Source organism: Odocoileus virginianus, unplaced genomic scaffold (genome assembly GCF_023699985.2).
Source record: "Odocoileus virginianus isolate 20LAN1187 ecotype Illinois unplaced genomic scaffold, Ovbor_1.2 Unplaced_Scaffold_41, whole genome shotgun sequence".
NCBI lineage: Eukaryota > Metazoa > Chordata > Mammalia > Artiodactyla > Cervidae > Odocoileus > Odocoileus virginianus.
This window is the reverse complement of record NW_027224303.1, coordinates 20776-38246: the sequence shown is the minus strand read 5'-3', so window position 1 is coordinate 38246 and position 17471 is coordinate 20776. Positions and strand designations below refer to the sequence as shown.

General features: G+C 41.6%; 1 protein-coding gene across 1 annotated transcript in view; it reads right to left on the bottom strand.

The window, feature by feature from the left end:
* Positions 1-1222: 1222 nt before the first annotated feature.
* The window catches only part of LOC110137758 (potassium voltage-gated channel subfamily KQT member 5-like), a 35146-nt gene continuing 18897 nt past the window's right edge, over positions 1223-17471 (bottom strand). Inside the window, exons 2-3 of the mRNA XM_070463197.1 lie at positions 2784-2959; positions 1223-2557 (exon numbers count right to left, since the gene is read on the bottom strand). Coding sequence (XP_070319298.1) covers positions 2441-2557; positions 2784-2959 — 293 coding nt within the window. The 3' untranslated portion in view covers positions 1223-2440. The remainder of the gene's footprint in view (positions 2558-2783; positions 2960-17471) is intronic.

Genomic DNA, 17471 nt, shown 5'->3' with positions numbered 1-17471 from the left:
TGACCCTGTGGACTGTACAGTCCATGGAATTCTCCAGGCCAGAATACTGGAGTGGGTAGCCTTTCCCTTCTCCAGGGGATCTTCCCAACCCAGGGATCGAACCCAGGTCTCCCGCATTGCAGGCAGATTCTTTATCAGCTGAGCCACAAGGGAAGCCCAAGAATACTGGTGTGGATAGCTTATCCCTTCCCCAGTGGATCTTCTCAACCCAGGGATCGAACCAGGGTCTCCTGCATTGCAGGCAGATTCTTTACCAACTGAGCTATCAGGGAAGCACTAAGTACATGTTAAACTTCAGTTGAATAGCATTCCTGCAATGAAATCAATGAATAGATACTGCTTTTCCCTGAAAGGCACAGAGATGACCTTTGAAAACCTGCTACGTGGGTTATTCTGGCGAAGAAACAAGCTGGTGAGTAAGTACATTGAGAGTTTCCCACACACGCTCAACACCCAATGCAGTAGGAAGGAGAAAGGAAGGTGGAGGGAAGGAAGGCTAGAGAGGTGCCGGGTGGATGCACCAGCAGCTGCACCTCAGTACAGAAGGGCGCCCAAGGGTCTCAGTCATTCAGCCACATTAGGATCTTCACAGCGATGCGAAAGCTACAATTCAAATTGCTGTCTTCTCCTTGCTGGCTAGAAAAACCTCCTTTTTGCTCGGTTTACTCAGTTTATTCCTACTATGAGTCATACATTCCCGTTTGTTCTCAACACATAAAAAGTATTTTAGGCATGTCAGATGACAGCTCTCTTTTGGGTTTTCCACTTTCCTTCTTTCAAAGTGGTCATTATTGCTTGTGGGGGAGGGCAAGGAGCTGGAAACCAAATTATGAAACCAACAGGATGCTTTGTTATCAGTGGCACAATCTTGTAGACATTTAGCTCTGACAATCTAAGGAAAAAGAATCTTCATCTTCAAACGACTATACTTCTGATTCGTATTCATTTTATTGCTGCTATGCTAAACCAGGTTCTACTTCAAGCCCTGATGAGTTATCCTCATCTTTGATGACAGCTCTAGTTCTCACTGCTGCTGCTGCTGCTAAGTCGCTTCAGTCGTGTCCGACTCTGTGCGACCCCACAGACGGCAGCCCACCAGGCTCCGCCGTCCCTGGGATTCTCCAGGCAGGAACACTCACTGATGAGCTTCTGACAAATAGTGGAACAGTGCAGCAGTGAGCTCCACAAGGCAAACTGGCAAACAAACTTACTAATGCTTCAATCATGGTTTAAGAAGATGATGCATTTTTATTCTGGCAACAATCTAACGCTCAAGAAATATTACCAATGATTTATAAGAGAACAAATTCGCTGGACCAAAGAGACTCTTCAGACACCTCTAACTGCTGTTGTATTTTCACCCTTTTGGAACATATTAAGGAATAAAATAAAAAGAAATGTAGTTTACACATTGTATAAAGCATTCCTTTATCCTAAAACATTCTTATTAGGTACACAATTCAATGACTGTTCAATAAATACTTTACAATAGAAAGACAATTTTTGCTTCAGTGGAAAACTATGTGTTGTTTAGAGTACGTTCCTCTAGGTTATCGATTTCTGATTTTATGGGGGCAGGCTCTGCACCTTTCATGGCCTTTGAGCTATTTTATGATTGTGTAAGTTGCATCAGGAGTGCAAAATAATTCTTGCCTATTGATGTGTAAGTAAATCCTGTCTGGTGGGGTTTCCTCTGACTTCCTGCTTTCACTGTGGAAGAAGCCAGGATTGCCTCTGCACATTCAACACTCCTAATCTTTATACACTTCTGTTCTTTGGATAGTCCTCTGAACTGGCTATAACATCTTCCTAGTTCCTTCATTGATAATAACTTAAAATATTTACACGTGCTTTATTTTCTATGTGTACGAGAGTCACGTTTTAACTTTTACTTGTTTGGAAAACTATCCTTTAACAACAATATAAAGGAAAAAGAGTATAAAAATTTGAAACACAGTGCCTGTAATCTTTGATCTCACAGATGGTTACCAGTCTTTTCTCTTTCCCTTTTTGTACCACAATTTTACTCATAGCTTTTGTTCAGCTACTATTCTTTTATTTTAGAGCCTCAGATAAACTTTCTGATGAGTGACAAACAACACAACAATTTGTACTTCAAAGCTGTGCTCCACAAAGTTAAAACAAATAAGTGAGCCCATGAACATTTTAATCAAGGTTAAAACATTATCCGTTTTTATTTTGCAACAGACTGGCACACAAAAAGTAGTAGGTTGATTTGTAAGAGAACTTTGTTAGACCTAAACAGATGAGGCAACTCTTCAGATAATTATATGTTCTGCGAATTTGCACAAAACTTCCCTTTTGGAAGTTCATTCATAGTTTTCCTGAGACCACTCATGGGAATCACTGGACTGTATTCAAAGGAAACATCTCGCAACATCCATAAATAAAACCAGATTTTTGCACTCACCGTGCCCCATCAGAGAGCATCCGCGTATGTAGAAAACTCCTTATTAGCATCCTTTTCCACCAGATAGACAAGGAAAGATGAAAAAATCAGAACCAAAAATCCTATGTACCAAGCTGTGATTAATTCCTAGATATAAAAAGAAGGAGAGATTTTTTAGAGGTGAAAAATACTTGAAACGGGAACAAAATCAAAATCTGAGCATGATTTCATGTGTTCGACTACTGCTTGGATATTTATGGTGACTTTTACATAATCCACACTGTGTCCTCGCATGGCTGTAGCCAGTTTCTGCAAAGCCCAAGTCTGCTTTCGAAGAGGTTGGCGCCCGCGGGGTGCGGAGGCGCTAGCTCACCTTGCTGTGCGCGTAGACCACGGAGCCCAGCAGCTTCCAGGTTCCGCCGCGCCGGTCCATGCGCACCATGCGGAGGATCTGCAGGAAGCGCAGGCTGCGCAGTGCCGACGTGGCGAAGATGTTACCCTGAGTTTTGGCAGACACGACCGCTATGGAGGCGATGAGGACAATGGTATCTGAAAGAAACAGGTTGAAGCAGCCGTAAGTCGCAGGGCCAGGAGGTTTTCGTTTCCCAAAGAGGCTTTCAGAACACGTCACGTTGGACCTATTTGGGGCCCCGGGAGCAGAACTTGAGCTCCAGGCTGGCGCCCACCACGTGGACTCTGTGATGGCCGAGGAGCGGAAGGTGGAGGATTGGGCCTTCTGCTGCCTCGTTCTTACCCCTCGGCCATCTCTGCTTTAGCCATCCAGTTTGGACCACTTCCTGTTTAACCTTCGAAGAACTGGACGTGGCCTTCGGAAGGTCTGGTGCTCTGGGGGGGCTTAGGCTGGGGACACCCCCCACTGCAGCCCTGGTGTCACGGTTGGAGGTGGGGGGTGGTCCAGTCGGCAGGAGCCCCAGCCCCGAAGCTTCCCCGATGATGCCGTGGAGGCATCATAGCCTGTCCAGCTATGAAAGTGCTGCTTCGCACAATCGCGTTTCCTGTTTTCTTGCCCCCAAAGCTTGTCACTCCTTCCTACAAAAATTTCACTTCTGTTGTGTCTGCAGCTTTGCAGACTGAAAGAAAGGCCTCAACTAAACTAAATGCTTCAAGCACCCTGGGTAGAGGCCTTTACAAACTGCTGTCGGTCCGGTTTTGTGTAAGTTCGGCACACAAGTTAATTGACATTCCGTTTGTTATAATAGAGGAGGTAATTGTACACACTGTGCATGGGAATGGATATTTAATGTCTGACATATTGACATTTGGCTTAAATCATACCTGCTAAAAAGAGCAGCTAAGGAAAGCACAGAAAAGATAAAGGAGGGCTTAATCGCTCCAAGGGTAAATATCCGAGTGATAGAAAGTAGCTTTGAAGTGGGAGGAGTGAAGTGGGATGAATAGCCTCCCATGGCGATTTTACAGGAAGTCCGCTTGAGCTGCTCATCCTCAATAAAATGTCCTTCCTGCTCCAGGTGGGCGTGCAAGGCCAGGCAGCAACACTCAGACCCCCTGGGGTGCAGCATTTACTATGTTTCTGAGGCCCTCAGGGTTAATGGCTGAGTGAATGTGGATTTTTCGTTCAGCCCAGTCCTTCATGCTCACAGGACAGACCTTCCTTTCGTCACTCTCCTGGTGCCCTTTTGGGTCAGGGTTGGAGAGAGGGTTGGAGGTTGGCAAATAGGTCAGCGGAAGGCATTTCTACCATTAGGTGTGAAGGCTGAGTGAGCTTGTGGTCGGGCGCACAGCCAGCCACAGACTTGTCCTTTTCTTTCTCTCTGTAGCTGTTGGAGACGAGGGGAAACTAAATATGTTAATACAAACACCAAGCACATTAAGTGACTAGAAGTCAGTTGCAAAGCAGAATGTACAGTGTAGTCTTACTTAATAAAAGATACATTATACAACTAGGAAAAACGTGAGGATATACATAGAATATTAAGTCTCTGTATGGGTAGAGAGGTGGGATGAGAATGTGTATAAAGGACTTCTCACTTTCGAAGTTATTGATTTCTGTAATCTTGGGAGTTTTATAACAATGAAAACATATTTGAAATCAGGAAAAAAAAAGAAGAGTTGAGTGTGAAAACATCTCTTGGTTTTCATCATTCGGAGGGATTTACTTCTGAGACAAGTGGTTTACAGACAAAGAAACATTCCTTATAAGGCCCTGCTGGATATATATTTTGCTTCTATTTCTCACTGTAGTACTGCTTCCTCACAAGTGTACAAAGAAAAAGACACAATACCCTACTCACTATGCTAAAATATTAGAAATAGTTGAAATAAATAAATGACTATTGCGGGTGCAGAAAACAGACTTGAAATTTACTTTGTGCAGTAAATTTACTTTCTTTAGTTTTAGGTGTTTTACAAATGTCATATTATTTTAATCCTTGTAACACCAATATCTGTTAGATATTCTAGATAATAAAAGTGAAACACAGAAAACACATATTGTATCAGTTTTAAAAAAATTAGCTATAGAGCAGTTACACTACAGCACAAAAGTATGCTTTTAGCTCATTAGACAAAACCTAGAGAGAGTAAGAGAAACCCTGTAGGTCTGAGACAGTTTCAAAAACTATGCATACAGTGAATCGTAATCTAAAGATTTTAAGTCACAAAATATGCAAAAGTAACCAAAGATTCAACACCCTTATTGTAATTCAGATCAGAAAGTCAGAATTCAGTGAAATGAAGTCAGAAGTGAGCAACCAAATGTCACCGATGAGTCAGCCACAAAAATGCTTCTGCTTGGGTTACAGTCATCCGCTGGAGTTTTGCTGTAAGTACATCTAGATATTTCCCAGGTTAATATTTTAGAAGTTATGAGTGCTCTTGTCTTATCTTTATGTATGTATGTATGTATTATTTTTGTAGTCCATTACTTAGGAGACTAGAGCTTCCACAAGGTTGGATACTTGTATCCCAAGTACCTAGAACAGAGCGGGCACTCCAGTAAATGTTTATAGAATAAACTTAAGTTAATAAACATTTAAAAGTAGCTTGAGCTTTCTTCTCTTACCACATCAGTGGCTTAATAACTGGAACATCAATCAACAATACTCTTAATCAAACCAGCACGGAATTCTACAGCAATGTAATAATTCATAGCCATCATTCATTGACATTTATAAAAAGCAAAACTCACTAAGGTTTACCTTTTATAAGCGTGGGTAGGTGTGGCCTTTAAATATGGCCTCATAGGAGGCTCCTAACTGCCCTCCTCCCACAGATGCACCACATGAGCAGCTACACATGCAGAAATTCCCTCTGGAGGAAATCCAAAAAGAGAGAACGCTCACATCAAAACAGCAGGAGAGGCTGAGACGCAGTCACCATAAACCCCACTCCTGGCACAGTGCCAGACACCCAGGAGGGACCTCAAACTCCTAGCTTCTCCCTGAGAGACTGAGAGTTTGAACCCCACACTTAGCACCCCAATTTTTAATTCCCAGAGGGATAGGCCCCCCAAACACCGAGTCCTGAAAGCCGTGAGGCTTGCGTCCATGAGACCCACATACTATAGCCGACAGGGAAGCAGGTGTTAGTGGGTGTGAGCCCTGGGCTGTAGAAATGCCCATCTCCCTATCTTTTCCTGAAAGGATTCTACTTGCCAACTTCACAAGCTGCTGCCTGAAGGTCAGGCCTCTAACTTAGATGCATCTGGAGAGTGACTGCAGTTCTCTCCTGAGGCCACAGGAGCCAGTGGACATGTCTCCTGCCCTCTCCCTCTGGCCTGCTCCAACTTGCCAGTATCCTTCTCAAGTTTTTGTACATATCTGGTGGCCCAGCTTTTGAGGCTGCTGCTTGGGAGAAAACCCCTGGATCACCTGGCTCTGACAGCCAACAGGGCTTGCATTCAGGAGTCCTACAGGACTATAGCAAAGAAAGATCTTAATGGGTTAAGGACCCCGCAGCCCCCTGCCCCCACTTCATGGCTATATATTAATAACTGGGTCCAGTACAGAGGGAGCAGGTGAAATGCCTACCTCCCAGTTTCTCCCTGGATAGGGTCTAATGACATATTTTCCCAGCTGCTGCCTGAGAGTCCAACTTCCAAATGGCCTTCATCCAGAAGATGACTGTGACCCTCCGCTTGGGACACTGAGTCTTGGCACATATTTGACCACTGGGAGCCTAAGAACAGGGTGGTTAGACAATTACAAACATTTCAGAGACAACGAGAAGCAAAGGCTATGCTAATTGATGAGTTCATCTCCTATACAAGATCTGTCTTTCAAGACTAGTGTAGGTGACTAGTTTTATCTAATGCACAGAAATTTACACAGGGAGTCAAGGAAAATGAAGAAACAATACATTCCAAAGAAAAGAACAAGACAAATTCCCAGAAACAGATCTTAGTGAAACAGACAACCTAGAAGAAACAGTTAATTTACTAGAAACGTGCAATCTAACAAGGCTAAATCAGGAAGAAATAGAAAATTTGAACAGGCCAATCACTAATAAAGAGATGGGATCAGTAATCAAAAACCTCTCAATGAACAAAAAAGTCCAGGACTAGATGGCTTCAGTGGTGAACTACATCAACATCTGAAGAATAAATACCAATCCTTCTCAAACTCTTCCATAAAAAAACAAAAATAGAGGAAGCACTTCCAAATTCATTTTTACAAGGTCAGTATTACCCTAATAGGCTTCCCTGGTAGCTCAGTTGATAAAGGAATCTGCCTACAATGCAGGACACCTGGGTTCAATTCCTGGGTTGGAAGATCCCCTCTGGAGAAGGAAATGGCAACCCACTCCAGTATTCTTGCCTGGAGAATCCCATGGGCAGAGGAGCCTGGCAGGCTACAGTCCACATGGGGTCGCAAAGAGTCAGACATGACTGAAGTGACTTAGCAGTAGCACTAACCTAATATCAAAACCAGACAAGGACACCCCAAGAAGATAAAAGTACATATCCCTGATGAACATAGATGTAAAAGTCCTTAACAAAATCTTAGGAAACTGAACTCAACAATACATTAAAAGGATCATATACCACGATCAAGTAGGGGTTTATTCCAGGGATGCAACGATGGCTAAATATCTGCAAATCAGTGTGATACCCCACATTAACAAAAGAAAATTAAAGTGATATAATCAACTCAGTAGATGTAGAAAAAGCATTTGACAAAATTCACATACTTTCATGATAAAAGCTCTCAATGAAATGGATATAGAGGGAATGTACCTCAACATAATAAATGCCACAAAGCAAGCCCATAGTGAACATCATATTCAGTGCTAAAAAACTGACAACTTCCCCTGTAAGAACAGGAACAAGTTAAGGATGCTCACTCTTGCCACTTTTATTCAATATAGTATTGAAAGTCCTAGTTAGAGCAAGTAGGCAAGAGAAGAAGTAAAAATCACTCAGATCAGAAAGGAGGAAGAAAAACTGTCACTACTTGCAAATGACAAAGCATTATATATAGAAAATCCTAAACATTTTACCAAAACAAATGTTGGAAATAATGAATTGAGTAAAGTTGTATGACACAAAATAAATAATTCAAGAATCAGTTGTGCTTTACACACAAACAACCATTTATCAGGAAGATAAATTGAGAAAAAAGTCCCATAGTAGCGTCAAAAAGAATAAAATATTTAGGAAGGAATTAAACCAAGGAGGTGGAAAATCTGTTCATTGAAAACTATAAAACATCGATCAAGGAAACTGAAGAAGACACTAATATGGAAAGATACTCCATGCTGACGCAACAGTTCATATAGTTAAATGTCTGTCCTACTCAAAGCAATGATTCAATGCAATCTCTATTAGAGTGTTTTTTTTCCCTCCTGCAGAAACAGAACATTAGTTCTAAATTTGTATGGAATAACAAAAACCCCTGAATAACCAAAATAACCTTGATAAAGGAGAATGAAACTAGAAACATCACACTTTCTCACTTCGTATTATATTACAAAGCTGTAGTAATCAAAATAGCATGAAACTGGCATAAAAACACACAAAGGTCAATGGAACAGAATAGAGAGCCCAGAAATAAAGCCACACACATATGGACAATTAATTAGTGACAGAGGGGCCAAGAATACACAGTGGGGAAAGGGAAAGACAGTCTCTTCAATTGATGGTGTTGAGAAGACTGAACAGTTTCATTCAAGAGAATGAAACTGGACACTATCATATGCCACTCCTAATAATTAACTCAGAATGGATTAAAAACTTAAATGTCACACCTGAAACTATAAAACTCCTACAAGAAAACAGGGGCCATTGGCCTTGGCAATGATATTTTCGGTTTGACATCAGAAATGAAGGCAAGAAAAGCAAAAGTTAATAAGTGAAACTACAGCAAACTGTTAAGTTTTTTACAGTAAAGGAAACCATTAACAAAATGAAAAGGCAATGAGAGAAAATATTTTCAAATTGCATAGCTGATAAGAAGTTAATATCCATAATATACAAATAACTCATACAACTCAATAGTAAAAAACAAACAAATTAAAAATTGGGCAGCAGATCTGAATAGATATTTTTCCAAAGAAGACATACAAATGACAGATGTATTGAAAAGGTGCTCAATATCACTGATCATCAGGGGATGAAAATCAAAACCTCAAACCTGTTAAAATGGTGATTGTCAAAAAGATAGGAGACAAGTGTTGGTGAGGACATGGAGAAATGAGAACCCTTCTGCTTTGCTGGTCGGAATGTAAATTGGTGCAGCCACTATGGAAAACAGTATGGGGGCTCCTCAAAAAATTAAAAATAGAACTATCGCAGCAATCCTATTTCTGGGTATATATCCAAAGTTAACTAAAACAGGATCTTAAAGAGATACCCGTACCCTCATGTTCATTGCAGCATTATTCTCAATAGCCAAGATATGGAAGCGAGTTGTGTCCATCAATGAATGGATGAATAGATAAAGATCTGTCTGTCTATCTTTATTGAAATATTGTTCATCCATGAGATAGAAGGAAATGCTAATGTCTGAAAAAACATGGATGGAACTTGAGGACAATAAGCTAACTGAAACAATCCAGACAGAGAAAGATATATAATGTATATCACTCATATGTGGAATCTCAAAAAGTAAAACTCAAAGGAACAGAGACTAGAATCATGGTTACTGGAGGAGGGTGGGGGGAGAAATGGGGAGATCTTGGTGAAAGATTACAAACTTCCAGTTATAAGGTGAACGAGTTCTGGGGATCTAATGTACAGAATGGTGATTACAGTTAATAATGCTGCATTATATATTTGAAAATTGTTAATAGAGTGAATCTTAAATGTTTCACCACAAAAAAGAAATGGTAATTATGTGAAATGATGGAGTTGTTAACTAATAATCACTTTGCAGTGTATAAGCATGTCAGATCAATAGATTGTACACCTTAAACTTACACCATGTTTCTGTCAATGACATTTCAATAAAGGGGAGTAGAATTTGGGTAGAACAACTTAAGCCGCACAAGTAGCTATTTGTCTAAAATGTTTTTCTTTTTGCAACATGGGAGCATTTAAGAGAAGACAGAACATTTTAGTACAGTGTAGCAAACACAGACAGCCTCGGGGCTCATTGGCTTCCATTCCTTTGTTCATCTGTTAGTGTGTGAAGCAGTTAATTAAGGGTCAAGCATTGTCTTAGACACTTGCATTAAAATGAATATTCATTCATTCATTCATTCATCTGATCATCAAACTACTGCAAATATTTACCATGTCCCATCCGTGTACCAGATGCTAAATGCTTTATGTGCACCAGTGGTTGTCAGAAGGGAAGTTTTCCCCTGGGGCATTTGGCAGTGTTTGGAGATGTATTTGGTTGTCGTAACTGGGAAGGAGTTGCTACTGGCACCTAGTGGTAGAGGCCAGGGTTGCTTCCAAACATCGTGCAATGCCTGAACTACCCTCTGAAAAAAAAAAAAATGACTCGGTCCCAATGGCAGCAGTGCCGAGGTGGAGAAGCCCTGTGGTCTCATTTCATTTGGTCCTCCAAACAGTGCCATAAAGTAGACAGTACCATTACCATGTCCTCCTTAAAAACGAAGAACCGAGGCTTGCGGGGCTCAACTAGCCAAGGCACAACATCTACAAGTGGCTGTGCTGGCCCTGACCTGACTCCCGAGCTGTGCCCTTAAGTGTCACGGTGCATCATTCCTTGGATATTGAAAATCAGGGTGAAGTAAGTGAGGGGTTTGTGGTCGGGGGACGGACAAAGGGGTAGGATGCAAAAGCAGGTGGAAACTAAAGCAAGAATAAATTTGTTATTGTGTAAATTGCTCAGGAAAGAAAGAAATGCAGGGGAAATAAAGCAGAAATAAATGATATTAAAACTGATGGTACTCTTATGGATACATCCAGAGAAAATGGGGTTAGAGAAAGAAATAAAGCTGCTAATAAACAAGGAGAAGCACCAAATTGCATGAAAAAATAAAAAATGTGTAATCTTAATTTCGAGCTCCTAAATGCCCCTCCCAAGGGAAGCAGGGAAACAAGTTTGGAAGTAGGGAAGAAACAATTATCGATTATAATTAGCCCATTAGAAATGTGGAATATAGGCTTACCAGGTATTAGGAAGTAGGCTCACATACTCACTGAATCACTTAGTGATTTATGGATTAATTCTTGAGATTTGAGGAGACTGCAGATTTGAACAAAATACTGCAGTGATATTTAAGACACTTTAAGTATTCAAGATTATTATTAGACCCCACTGGAATTTTGCTCTAGTATTAGCAAAATCAATACAAATTGATCACACTGGGCCCTGTGTAGAAGGGATTAGTCACTGAAACACTGAAAATCCTCATTATAAGGTGAATTCCCATCCAAGGTTATCCTGTCCTGGAGTGGCAGCTGGGTTAAAGCAAGATTTGAAATTGGTGGGCTGATTTGTTGCTACAATTCCATGACACAATTCACCTATTAGGGAGTATATTTTAGTACACTTGGCTTAATTTAAAATCATAAAGGGAAGAACTAAATCACATGGATTAAACAATGCACAGATGAACACTTCTAAACTAGTAATTATTAGGAGAGAGAAATTTTCTAGAGGTAAACCACAGAGGGTTCATCTTGACATTTATAATAGATTAACTGTATGGAGACTTAGGCTTTAAGATTTTTTGTAAATTATGTTAGTGTCTCAGAAAGTTTCCTGTAACGGCTAACATAAATTTCCCCTTGCACTGTAAGCTCATTTCATCTTGTTGCCTGTAGTCAAAACAGAAGTGCAGCAAACACTACATTCCTGGCAATCCCATCCTCTCTCACCACATTCTTTGTTCTAATGCCCTGAGCTCCTTTCAGTGGCCTCACTATAAGCTAAACTTTGGAAAATTTTAATGAACTATCTCATTTAAAATTATAAAAGTAATAGCTGCTATAAAATGTCAAAAGTTTAGACAAGTATAAGGTAAGAAGTAAATTTATGTGATTAGCTAATTCTTTAGTATTGAGCTGTAGATTAATGTTTGTTACTGAAATGATTCTGAAATGAACAGCCGCATACATAAATTTTTGTAGGTATTCTCTTTAGGATACATTCCTAGAGATTGGATTGCTGGGTTGAAGGTTGGCACATGTTGTGTTTTGATACCAAAGTGCCCTCCAAATGATAGTACCAAAGTAGTGATTTTTTGTTCTCTTTGCAAATAAAAAGCAAAAATAACAATAGTAATAAAACTAGCTAAAGTTTACTATTTACTGTGTGATATTAAAGGCATAGAGTATTAAAAATTTGTAATAGTTGTCAATATGATAGATAAAACATCACCTTAAAAAAAAAACAGATTCTGAATGTCAGGTCATTAAGAAGTCATAAAAGTCAAGTCACCCTGCACACCTTTGCCTCCGATTATAAATATACTTTCCTAGAATCTCTTTGGTGTATTGAGATGCTGGTTGCATGAATGTATGTACTCTGTTCTGCATGTTTTTTGTGGCAGCGGTAGCCAGCTGTCCTCCCCAGAAGCTTGCTCCTCCTCCGGGGTGCAGAACAAGGCCTGGGAAGGGGCTGCCGGCCAGGGACGTCATTTCCCATCTGCTCGCCTCTGGGAGTGGGGATGTGGCCTGTCCTAACTGATGGACAGTGAATGGAGAGGGTGTGAGCCACGTGCAGGCGGAGGGGCCGCAGATGGCCTCAGGGGCTGCCTTCCCATCCGCCAGCTCACGCGGGCACTGAGGATGTCCTTAGAGCCAGATGCTGCAGATGACGGGTCCTGGTCAGCCTGGGCCCGAGTGAGTGCGCGCAGGGCCCCTCCGCACACCCGTCTCCTCGAGAAGCGCCTGCACTGGACTACCACACAAGTGAGAAACGGACTTTTACTTTGAGAAGGTACTGGAGTTTGAGGGTTTGTATGTTATAACAATTTGCATGACTTTCTCTGAGATATCTTTGTGCGCTGTTGCTCAGACCTGTCCAGATCTTTGCGACACCGTGGACTGTAGCCCACCAGGCTTTCTGCCCATGGGGTTTCCTAGGCAGAAGACTGGAGTGGGTTGCCATTTCCTTTCCCAGAGACATCTTTAACTTTTATGAAATATAGGTTCGTCTCTATGGAGAAACAGAGAAATGATCTTGCTTTTTATCCTATATGATAGTCAGTTTTCCCAGTGCCAGCTAAATAAAAAGTCTATTCTTTCTCAAATGTTTCCATATACTCACTGAGAGGTCTGTTTCTAGGGCCTTTCTGTTTTATTGCCTACTCCTGCATTAGTATGACATTAGATATGTGGCAGGGTAATATCCCTTCAGTGTCATTTCTTTTAAAAAATTATCAGTTATTCTAAGTCTATTTCTTTTCCCAGGTAAATTTCCAAATAAACTGTATCAGTTAAACCCCAGCATCCTGATGCAGATTGCATGCTGGGTTTGTGGGTGAGCACCTGCTTTCCTGCCTCCCTCACCTCACATCCAGAGAGCTGTTTAGCTCTGAGAGCTCATCAGTCCACAGTCCCTCCCGACTCTCCTCCTCCCTCTGGTCGTGGTTCAGGGTGAGGCTCCCCCTCTCCCAGCCACCCCATGAACTCCGACCAGCTCTTCACGCTCCTGTCTTTGCTGTCTCTAAACTCTTTTGTATTCTGTTACTAGATTAAAATGTTCGAGTGCTCCTATTACCTCTATGATCAAAACCAATTTTTTTTTTTCAACACTCAGATCAAAAATTAAATTCTGTTGCCTGGCTTCAAAGTCCCCAACAAAAGGCTGCGGCTCTTTCTGGAAGCCTCTTCCCTTTCCCCGTGCGGCCAACCCTCAGCTGCTTCGAGAGCTCAGCGCAAGCGTCAGGTTGTCGAGGCAATGCTCGTGCACTCGTGCCTGGAGCTCTGGGTGCACCCTGTCACACCTACTGTCCCTTCTGCAATCATCTACCGCCTCGCTGGTCTCTTCCAGGTGCTTCAGCAAGCGGCTGAAGGCCGGCAAAGCATGTCTCTTTTCCTGTGCCAGAGTACAGATGTTCAATCCTGATTTGATGCATATTTCTTTGATGGGTTATTTTCTTATAGTGAGCACATAGAGTAACATTTTATAATATCAAGGATCTTAGGAACAATAGTAAAATAGCCCACATTTTGCAGTAGAGAAGCACAACTATACAAAATATAGAAAAGTTAAAAATGTGCTGAAAAACCCCACATAGATTGAAATGCAATATTGTAAGTAATTAGCCTCCAATTAAAATAAATAAATTTTTTAAAAATGAAAAAAAATCTTCAAAGAAATATTTGCAGCATATATGATGATGGCCAAAGGATTCCTATCCTTAATGTGTAAAAATAATATGAAAACATGCTGGTAGAAAATTGGACAGGAGGCATAAATATAAATTTAACCCCAAGAAAATGTAAAAATGGCCAATAGGTATGTGGAAAGAAGTTTTTTAGAATTTCTAGTTTTGAAATTTAAAATAGTAGCAAGGTACCATTTTAATCTATGAAACAGACAACATTTTTAAAAAAGTCAATATTTACAAAGAGGAGGAAGAAAAGTTTTTTCGTGAAGATTTTATGTAGCAATAAAATGGTTTAATTTTGTGGGGGAGGGAACTTGGGCATTATAGGCCAAAAGTATTAACTATCTGGGGGCTTTCCGGATGGCTCAGCAGTAAAGAATCTGCCTGCAATGCAAGAGACGTTACAGACTTGGGTTTGATCTCTGGAGGAGGGCATGGCAACCCATTCCAGTATTTTTGCATGGAGAATCCCATGGACAGAGACTATAGTCCCTAGGGTTGCAAGGAGTCGGACATGACTGAAGCATGCATTAACTTAGAATGCATGCATTAACTATCCTTTCAGTAATTTTACTTCTAGGAATTTAGCCCAATGAAAAAATTGTAGATGTCAATGAAGGTTCATTATACTACTATTAAATAATATAAAAAATTAGATTCTAATTCAAATCTCTAACAAAAATGGATTCCTCAGAAACAATCCAGTCCCTCTGTTCCAAAGCACGGACTACAGAATCCATCTGCCTCGGTTTCAGCCCTGGCTCCTACTCTTACTAGCTGGGCCCCTGGGAGTAAGCTACTGAACCTCTGTGTGCCTCAATTTCTTTATCTGTAAAATAGGAATCATAAAAGAGTCTGTATCAAACAGATGTGGTTAGCACATTCAAAAGGTCTTTGCTCAGTGTTAGCCCATAATACATTTTATCCAACTTATATCATTGCTGCTGTCCAGTTGCTAAGTTGTGTCTGACTCTTTGTGACCCCATGGGCTGCAGCACACCAGGCTTTCCTGTCCTCACTATCTCCCGGAGTTTGCTCAAACTCATGTCCATTGAGTCAGTAGCAGTAGTATCACCACCATTGATAACTACGTAGCCACACAACCTCATGTTTTAGAAGAATGTTGATGAGATAGGTAGGATACACAGCAGGATGTTAAGTTGCTACCAATTTTGCCTCCAAAGGATTATGTGTTCTTATATACAAAACTAAATACTTTAAGTACCTACACCTGCATGCTAACAGTGATTCTCTTTGGGTGGTGGGATTATGTGTAAAGTTTAGTTTCTTTAGACACGTTTATTTTGTCCAAATGACCTGTAATAAGCCTTTGCTGCTTTTGTAATGAGAATAAGGAGAATTATTAGTTATTTAAAATAGAAGCTATTGGCCCAGGAAGGCCGGCCACTGGCCAAGGGAGTCAGTGGTGGAAGGGGCGTTTGCTGGTGTCCCTGGGATACGGGCTCCTTGGGATGCTCAGCGCACAGAATCAATTCCAGCCCGTCTCCACAGTGGCCTTCTGTGGCGGGCCATCAGTGTGGACCTAGTGAGACAGCCCAGGTCCTCCTAGTGCTGCCCTTCCCAGGGCGTGGACCCTCCGGCCTATTGACCATGCTGAGTCTGAGTCTTCATCTGAAAGTAGGGACCAGAGCCATTTGCCCCTAGGGCTGTGTGCAGATTCAGTGACGTAATGCACAGAAAGCCCGGGTCTGCCTCATTGTGCCTGCTGCCAGGTTAATGTCCCGGCTTAAAACAATATTTCACACACACACACACACCCCACACCACACTTTACAGATGAGTAAAGTGATACCAAGAAGTTTCAAGAATCTTATCCAAGGTCTTAGCTAGTACATGGGGCCAAGAATCAAAGCCATGTATATCTGGTTCTAAACTGCTTATAATTTATGCCATGCTTCCTTCTTGATAACCTTTCTCTTATAAAAAGATCAGTAAACAGGGCTGTAGGCAAGCCTTAAATGTGAAAACCCATGGAATAAAGGATTACTAAGGGTAGGAAATATAACTACTTACAAATGGTGAACATTCAAGTAAATTTAGAAGAAATCTTATATTAACCAATTTTTCATCTTTTAGGTTTTCCCAATAGGACAGAAGACTAACAGAGTAGTGGTCAGCTGTCCTGTCTACATGGGACAATTTCTGCATGAATTTGTCAGTTTTCAGTGTACCATCAGCTCAGTTCAGTCACTCAGTTGTGTCCAACTCTTTGTGACCCTGTGGACTGCAGCACACCAGTCTTCCTTGTCCATCACCAACTCCTGAAACTTGCTCAAACTCATGTCCATTGAGTCGGTGATGCCATCCAACCATCTCATCCTCTCGTCCCCTTCTCCTCCTCCCTTCAATCTTTCCCAGCATCAGGGTCTTTTCCAATGAGTCAGTTCTTCTCATCAGGTGGCCAAACTATTGGAGCTTCAGTTTCAGGATCAGTCCTTCCAATGAATGTTCAGGACTGATTTCCTTTCGGATTGACTGGTTTGATCTCTTTGCAGTCCAAGAGACTCTCAAGCGTCTTCTCCAACACCACAGTGTACCATGCCAGATGCTTTCTTGCAAATAGAACATCAAGACAAGGAGGAATTGAAATTTTGTGGTCTCATTGAAATTTCCTTGTGAATACAACATTCTAACCTCTCAAAAGGAACAGAGGTAGAAAGTGTAGAAGCATAGGAAGCTTGAGCTGTGCTTGCTTCACCATCAGTTCTCTCAAAGCTGGATTTCGTGTCTTTACAGTGAGGTGGACTGGACTGGAAAGGGTCCAAGATGCTTCCTGGCTCCGGTTTCTATAATTCTAGGCAGTACATTCTTTGTTTGGAGACTAAAGGGTTCAGTGACGAAGCATCAGCAGGAGTTTTGGAAATGAGCTTTCTTTTATTAAGTGTTAAGGCAATTCATTCATTCAGGCAGTGGTTCACCCACCAAACACCTTTCAGTGTATGTCTGCTATGAGCCGAACCCAGAGAGAGAGCAGTGAAGAAAACAGATGTTTTTCTGTCCTCAAGGAGTTAATGTTCTGTAACACAGTGTAGATTGATATTGTCCAAATGAGTAAGGGCGGAACCCAAGGTCCAGGAGCGAGAGAATCATGAGAGATAGCAAACAGGGCAAGGGGTGGGGTCACAGGGTAACAGGGGTGCTCTCCGGTGGATGATCTGGGGGGATGTCTCAGAGGTGATGTCACAGGAATCCAGGTCCAATGCAGTGATGGGGTGGCCATCGCCCCATCTGGGGGGAGGTGCTCCAGGCAGGCGGTGCAAAGACCCAGAGGTGGAAGTGTGATCACTTGCTTGAGGGGAGGTGAGGGGGT